This window comes from Peromyscus eremicus, chromosome 7, assembly GCF_949786415.1.
Source record: "Peromyscus eremicus chromosome 7, PerEre_H2_v1, whole genome shotgun sequence".
Classification (NCBI taxonomy): Eukaryota; Metazoa; Chordata; class Mammalia; order Rodentia; family Cricetidae; genus Peromyscus; species Peromyscus eremicus.
The window spans coordinates 73,012,807-73,021,271 of NC_081422.1; the positions used below are offsets into that span (position 1 = coordinate 73,012,807).

An 8,465-nucleotide genomic window follows, 5' to 3' on the forward strand; every position below is an offset into this window, starting at 1 on the left:
GTACTGGTAACTTAAGCTTCCAGAAGTGGTTCTAAAATTGGCCTGCAGCCAAAGCACCCAAGGGTCTCCTTTCTGCAGACATACTGACTTCACAGTAGAGATGCGGAGTTGTCCTCCCCAGCTCCTTGGTCATCTTGTGCACAGGATTTTGAGAACAACCATGAGAAAGTTCTTGAATCCAGAGGCTTCACAATTTCTCTTCTGTCAGTTTTCTCACCCCAGCAGTGTTTGGGGTTGAGTGTGAGGGAACTGTCAGAATGCACGGGCATTGAGGACCTGCTGTCTGCTCTTTTCAAATATCCCAAGGCATCGTGGTTGAGCTCAGCCTGTTGTTTGGCTGGAAGCCCCTGATGCTCCATGAGGGTCATCTCTGGGTGTTGGTCGAGCTGCTCAGCTTTCTTAGCCACTGCCTGAAGCAAGGCTTCCCATCATTACCTTCATCTGTTCTATCTTTGGACCTCATCGTCTGATTGAGGTGAAATATCCCATGTGTTTACCCCATTCCTCCCTTTCTGGTGCATTTTTCACCAGTAGCTGGGGCTGTTATCATTTCTATAGTGCCTTCCTTCTCAGCTGGGAAGGAAATAGGACTTCCATTATTTTATCTTAACTTGGTCTCTGTTAAGTAATAAAAATATCATATTATTATTTACTATCAACAGAAAGAATCTATATGTATCATAAACCTATATGCCAGACATTGAACAAAATCTTTACATGTTTCTCATTTAGGTCTTACTAGACTAGTTCTTTTCAGTCACTAATATCATGCCCACTTTTCTCTTTGATTTGTTCATTCATTCATTCATTCATTCATTCATCAAGGAGTGGTTGAGTATCCTCTGTGTCTCAGGCTGGGGTCTACCCTGAGTGGCCAAGTGACACTCTCTCTTCATTTGTTGGTTTAAGCTGGGAAGGTTGGTGTTGCCAACTTTTGAGAGAATGTCAATGTTTCGAATTTAGTTTAGAACCAGTACAAAACACCACTAGAATATACTGAATAGTTATGCAGTGTACCTGCTGTACCCTGCAAGCACACGCCTGCTTCCTCGCTGGCACTTTATCCTATTCAAGGGACCAAGTTAGCTGCCATTTTACTTGTCACTGAAGGTCATAAGACTGCCAACACTGTATAAAAAGGATGCATAAAATTCCCTCGAGTGAATTCTACTTGTGCTTGAGCGGTATTTAGAATACTGGGTAGCTTGAATTTTTACATCAAGAACATTTGTTTAAGTTTTTCTGTCTTCCTCATCTCTCATGTAGGTTTTTGGGTCCAAGCAGGAGTGGCATGGCTTTGATGGAGGTTAATCTTCTCAGTGGCTTCACTGTACCTTCAGATACAATTCCTCTGAGTGAGATGGTGAAGAAGGTGGAGTATGACCATGGGAAACTCAACCTTTATTTAGATTCTGTAAGTAGTGAGATGTTTCATAAAGCTAGGTATTGGTAAGGTTCTATGTGATGTGTTTAGAAGCCTGCCACCTGTTAAGTATGTTTTCCGTAAGTCATTATTATTTCAGCTCTTCATCTTTGAATGATTTTGGTATGTCAACTGTATGTTTTTTTCCATTAAAAAGGCATCACTAGGCCTGAGGAGATGGCTCATTGGGTAAGAGCACTTTCTGTACAAGTGTGATGACCTGAGTTCCAATCCTCAGGACCCATGTGAAAAGCTGGGTGTGACTACACATGCTTGTAACCCCAGCACTTTGGAGGGCAGAACCAGGAGTATGGCTGAGCCTTACTCGTTGTCAGCCTAGCTCAAGGTTCAGTGAGAGACCCTGTGTCATAGGAATAAAATGGAGATTGATACAATAGAATGCCTGATGCCCTTTTCTGGCTTCCACATGGATAGCTGAATGTATCCCCTGCACACAAATGCATATACACCACACAGACATACACATACCACACACACTCACAAACTTAAAAAAAAAAACTATGAAATTAATGAAAGTTACTGTTAATGATGAGCCTAAGGAAAGTCTTTTTAAAAAGAGCTTATTAATTGTTTATTGGACTTCTATGCATATCCATTATACATACACACATATAATACGATACAATCATGTGGGAGATAATTTCTTTTGTGTGTACATTTGGTGTACATGTATGTATGGAGACGAGAAGTTGACAGTGGCTGTCTTCAATTACTCCCTGCCTTGTCATTTTGAGTCAGGATCTCTCAGAGACCTTGGAGCTTATGATCCATATAGGCTGGCCAGTCAGCGAGCTCCAGGGACTTGCCTGTCCTCACCTCCTGAGTGCTGGATTGCAGGGTCGTGCCGTCATGCGGGGCTTTTTGTATGTGACTTCAGGAGATACGGACTTAGGACCTTGTGCTCACGGAATAGACACTTCACTGACTGCGCCATCTCCCCTCCCCTGATAAGCAGTTTTTTAAAAGTCGTTTTTAAAAATTATTTTTATAAATGGACAAACAAAGCAAGGAGCTTCATTGTGGCACCTTCATATGTACATGGTTTTATACGTTTTTCTTCCTCTGCTCTGCCCACTCTAGCTAGCACCCTTTACCTCTCCCAATATCTCCCTTTTCTGTTTTCATTTCATATAAATTCTGTTACCCTTTCCTCACATTAGGATCTTTCCCCCTCTTTTTCATGGCTTCCTCTTTTTCATGGCTCCCTCTTTTTCACGGCCCCCTCTTTTTCATGGCCCCCTCTTTTTCATGGCCCCCTCTTTTTCACGGCCCCCTTTCTAGTTTAATGTCTCACACTTCCTCCTCTCAAGCACACATCTTAGGATCTGCAGATGAGAGAACACATATTGGTCATTCTGAGAGTGACTTTAACACAATAATTTCCAATTCCATCTCTTTTCCTGCAAATACCACGACTTAATTTTCTTTATGGCTAAATTGGCCTTCCATTGTGTATACATACATTTTGTTTTATTCATTTTATTTTATTGTATTCATTTTATTCATTCACCTCTTGGTGGCCATCTAGGCTGGTTCCATTTCCTGGCTGTTATGAATAGTACAGGAAGAAACATGGATAGGCAGGTATCTCTGTATTATTGACTTAGAGTCCTTTCAGTACATACTCAAGAGTGGTATATCTTTGTCATGGGGTTGTGTGTGTGTTTACATATGTATATGTATACACACATGCATACACACACATATATACATAAACATCCACATTGATTTTCCATGATTGTGGGACCAGTTCACATTTCACTAGCAGTAAGCCAGGGTCATTTACATATATAAATAAGTAGCAGTCCCTCGTTAGTTGTGATATGCACCCTTCCCCTGAGGTTATCTGGAATTCTCCTATGGGCTGACCACTGCAGAGTTAGGCCTCTCTGAGTCATTAGCAGCAGCTGGAATGGAGATGCACTGCCTGAGAGGGATTCGGGTTATCCCAGGAACAGGCTGGATATTTACTAAATAATTCTAAATCTCAACAATCCCTTTAAGGACTAAATAGGACTAAGAAACATTCCTATTTTATAAGAATTGTTTTGGATTTAAATAAGATTAACTTAGCAAACATTCTTAACTGTAGTTCCTGGTAGGCAGAAGCCCTCTCTAGGTACTCAGCTCTGTTTGTTTCCTAAAGTGAAAAAAGTCTCTGGCTTTCCTTATGAACCACAGTGTGACAACCCCTTCAAACCTTTTGTATTTTTCCAGGTAAATGAAACCCAGTTTTGTGTTGATATTCCTGCTGTGAGAAACTTCAAAGTTTCAAATACTCAAGATGCTTCAGTATCTATAGTGGATTACTATGAACCAAGTAAGTGGGGGCTGGGGTTCGTAAGACTAGAAATCAAGCCAGGCATTTTACTCATTGAAAGTGACAATCTCACTGGATCGGTTGTGGGGTAGTTGGCTGGGAGTGAAAAGTGTTGATGGAGGAGATGCAGGAGGCAGGCTGTCCGTAGATGAAGTCTGTCCACAATTTATAAGGCTCACACGACGGCATCATTTAGCATGGGAATGTTCAAAAGTTGCTCATAGTGTTTTGTTTTTAAGCCACAATTACAAACTTCACAAGAAAAACTGATAGTGTCTAGTTATGTTTGGTTTCCAAGGTTTTGCTTCTTTCCAATCCTCCATTCTGTCTGACCCCTGACATGAATGGGATGTTCCTCTGGAGGCATACAAGCATGAATGGGGCGTTCCTCTGGAGGCATACAAGCATGAATGGGGCGTTCCTCGGGAGGGATACAAGCATGAATGGGGCGTTCCTCGGGAGGCATACAAGCATGAATGGGGCGTTCCTTGGGAGGGATACTAGCATGAGTGAGGGATACAAGCAGTGCACTTGGTGGAATAATTGTGGTGGAGGTTAGTTCTTCCTTCACCAGGAACTTGAATGCTTTGGTAAAACTTGTGCATTATAACATTATTTTTAGTATCAAGAAAAACTGAGTACTTGGAATGATAATTTGAACTTCTTTGATTTGACTGGTAACATCTCATTTTATAAAATAGGAATGTGACCTAAAACATGAGAGTAGTCAGCTGGTCTGGCAGACTCCCAAATTAATTATGAAAAGTTACGCTCGGAGTGAAGCTGTGTGAGTGTGTAATCTTGGCTACAGTTTCTAATATTCAGGCTTTTTTTCTGAATGAGCACTCATGGTGTTCAGAGACACTGGAGGGCATGAGAAGGGCAAACATAACCATGTCAGGTAGCTGCAGATAATATCGCTTGAAATAAGGTGAACCAGCTCCAAGTTTTGGTGATGCTTGGTAGAGTCCTCAAGACAAAGGTATGGCTCCAGGTAGTTCTCTGTCCTAGAACAAAAGCCAGCCCCTTTTGTCCTTTGCTTCCAGCTGCTGTTGATGATGGGGATATTTGGAACACAGGCATAGGACCTTTTTCCTGAGGTGAAGGGATTGGCTGTATTGTGAGGCTCCAGTGACAGTCCTTTGCTATCATTTTTTGGTGGAGAACAACTCATTTATGAGGGGGCCATTTTACAGTGAAATTGGGAAAAGATAAGGAAAATTAAACCTACTATTTTAAGTATCTGAAGATACATTTGTGACACTGATAAACAATCTTTAAAAGTCATGAAAAAATTAAAAATAGGATTTTATTAAAATTATAAAATGAGATGTTTTGTTTGCAGTGAGACTTTTATAGTGTGATATGCTCCTTATATAGTTTTTTAAAGTATTATCTGTACTATAAACTATACCCCAAATTGAGTAGTTATTAGTTAGTATGTGCTCAGTGTTTTAAAACATTGAAATGAAGCTGTTTTTGTTTTGGTGAGTTTATTATTTTGTGATTGGTTATTTATGCAGTTTAAAAACATGTGCTATGAATTGTACCTGGAGTGAACAGAGTTTGATAGTATACCCCTTGTCTAACAACAGGCACGGATGAACTCCCATCATCCTTTGATTCTCTTAGTAAAGCCTGGGTCAGACACTTCCCAGTAGTTCTAATGGCGTAGAAAACATCATCTCCAAATAAACTCTCGAGAAGATTAAATGACTCAAAATTTGAAAATTTGCTTGCTCCAGTTAGAGTTAAAGTCGTGTTTGCAGCTTCCACGAGCGGCTGCAGCCCATTTGCTGCCTTTTGGTGCTGGCCAACTGATTGGAGATGGATTGGGCTGAACACACTGTTTCTTGGCATTTGTTTACAGTCTGTGCCTCCTTTTGAGCATTTCATTTGTTTCCGGTAAAGGAAAAATAAACTGTGTGAGGAATGGTCATCTCATGATACATTTATGCTTAGCAAAAGCGCTGTTTCTCGACAAAGGAGACGTGTAACCCCGGTGTCTGCCTCTTTAAACAGGGAGACAGGCCGTGAGAAGCTACAATTCCAAGATGAAGCTGTCCTCATGTGAGCTCTGTGGAGAAGCCAGCTGCCGTCCATGTGAGGATGGAGCCGTGGGCTCCCTTCGACACTCTTCCAGTCTTTTTGCTTTTTCTTTCATCCTTCTGTACTTGGTGGAACATTGATTATGATTTATTTTTCCAAGGACTTCATCTAAAACTAGCATTTCCAGAAAGTCAAGTGTGATTGTTTTCTTTCTACAACTGATGATTGCCGCTGATGATTTTGAAAATCAATTGTTTCCCTTTCTTAGGGGGTTCTGGGAAATGTCTGCAACAGGCTGGAGCTTGTGTAGGCATGTAAACCTCTCCACTTGATCTTTGTGTGGAAGACTATCTGAATGATGACACTTGTGTCTTTTCATTTTCCCTTCTCAGAAGGATTTTTTTTTAGACGCATTTGTTTTCTCCAGAATAAAAATGTTATTTTCCATTATTCCTGTTTTGTAAGAGATATGATTTGGGGTGTGTGTGTGGGAGGCTCTCATCCATCTGTCCTTCAGTATTTGGTTTGGTGTTAAAGAAGCAGCAGGTGGTGCTTTCTCTATTCCTTCCCACATCTGTCTGACTCTGCCTTGGGTCCTTCCTGCAGTCTCAGCAAAGCTTTCTGATAAGTATGTTGTTTTTTTTTTTCTTTTTAGAATGTAGCTGGTAAAATTTTAAAAGTAAAACGGACCCTTTCTGATCCAGATCTGATGACATGCCCCAGCCTCTACTCTCCCCAAATTCTAAATAGAGAGACAGTGTCTGTTTCTGTCTTGTGCAGCTCAGGGGGTGCTGAGACACTGAGAACTGCCTTTAGGGGTGCTGAGGTGCCCTCTTCTGTCTTGTTGGCAGTCTCACCCTGGTTCTGCTTCAGGGGTGGAAGCTGGAGAGCCCTGTAGCATGTGACTGTGTGACTTGGACTAGAAGAGCTCAGTCCAGGAGACACTATGGACCAAAGACACAAGAAATACTGCCCAGGTCACAGTCAACACATCTTCCTGGCTCTGGGGAAGCAGCTGAGGTTGAAGGTCTCAGAGTGTCTGGGCATAATTGCTGTCCTGAAGTACTGTAGTACTGGTCCTGGCTTCTGTTCAGTCTCTTCCAGCCACAAGGTCTGGGTATTGGGTTGCCAGGTGTCCAACGATGCTGTGAACCATTATGGAGTGTAGCCGGGCTTTCTTTGGACTGCTAGTTCCCAAATAACAACTCGGAGACTTCTTATTAAATATGAAAGCTTGGCCTTAGCTTAGGCTTGTTTCCAAATAGCTCTTATAACTTAAATTAACCTGTTTATATTCATCTATGTTCTGCCATGTGGCTCGTTACCTCTCCTCCACACTGTACATCCAAATCTGCACACCTCAGAGTTCTTCTCTCTCTCTCTGGAAGTCCCACCTATTCTCTCCTGCCTAGCTATTGGCCATTCAGCTCTTTGTTAAACCAATCAGAAGGCACCTTAGTCAGAGACACATCTTTACAGTGTACACAAAGATTATCCCACAACCAAGAGTATGCCTGAATTCTGAGTTATACTTACTCTGAAGTATGAGATTCATTTATCTGTGAACCTGCAAAGAAAATTTATTTCCTCATCTCTTCACTCCTTCTCTTCCTTTCCTTCTGAGTATACTGAAATAGGTTAGATATGTAAAAAAAAGTTAAAGATTAAAAACCATCTAAGAAGTGGTTTAATTTTGCCCCTTAACTCTATGGCTTTTCTCTCAAGTGGATATGTAAAAATAATCACACAGACTCCAAAGAATTTGCTTTCTAGTATTTTCAGCTATTTAAAAATATCTCTTGATGATGGATTAGAAGTTGCCTCTGTGTGACCAGGTAAAGAAGGGTAAGGATAGAAAGAAGAGACTTTTTAAATGACAGAAAGAGCTGGAGGAAAAGGAAGGAGGCCGAGGGGAAACTGTTGTGGATATTTGTTTACAGTGTGTGAAGATGTGTCACTGTGATTGGTTTAATAAAGAGCTGAGTGGCCAATAGCTGGGCAGGAGATAATAGGCAGGACTTCTGGGCAAAGAGAGGAACTCGGGATGAATCTAGGTGTGGGAGAGACACCACGATGACACTGAAGAAGTTGGACATACGGTACAGAGAAGAGGTAACTGAGCCACCTGACAGAATGTAGATTAATAAAAACGTGTTAATTTACATTATAAGAGCTAGTTGGGAAAAAGCCTAAGCTAAGGCCAAGCTTTCATAATTAATAGTAAATATCCATGTCCTTATTTATGAGCTGGTGGCCCAAAGAGAAGGCCCAGGAGACACATGAAATCCTCTGCGCAGAAGCAGGCCAGAGCGACTTCTCATTGACATCTGATCAAACTGCAGTGGAGGTAGCCAAGGTACCAGGCAGGTACAGTCCCCCCACCATGGGGGTGTTACAGAAAGACAGACCTAGGGGGAGGAGCCTAGGGCTGTGGGCACTGATCATGGTCTGGAAACAACGTGGGCGGAGGTGGGCGGAGAGATGGCTGGAGTTGTGCCGGCCGGCTGTAGAGACGATGTGAGGAAGTGTGGTAAGGGAACCTGAAGCAGAGACTTTCCAGATGCCCCAGCTGCAAGTCTGATAAGGCACCACAGCTGCAGGTCACTGTGTTGGTGAGTAACCGCTGGAGAACTCAAGAAGTGTGCTGAACTT

At 42.0% G+C, this 8,465-nt stretch overlaps 1 protein-coding gene across 1 annotated transcript in view; it reads left to right on the forward strand.

Moving 5' to 3' along the window:
- Positions 1–6,263, forward strand: part of Cd109 (CD109 molecule) — a 105,815-nt gene extending 99,552 nt beyond the window's left edge. The window contains exons 31-33 of the mRNA XM_059268272.1: positions 1,267–1,414; positions 3,662–3,764; positions 5,787–6,263. Of these exons, the coding sequence (XP_059124255.1) occupies positions 1,267–1,414; positions 3,662–3,764; positions 5,787–5,953 (418 nt within the window). The 3' untranslated portion in view covers positions 5,954–6,263. The remainder of the gene's footprint in view (positions 1–1,266; positions 1,415–3,661; positions 3,765–5,786) is intronic.
- The last annotated feature ends 2,202 nt before the right edge of the window (positions 6,264–8,465 follow it).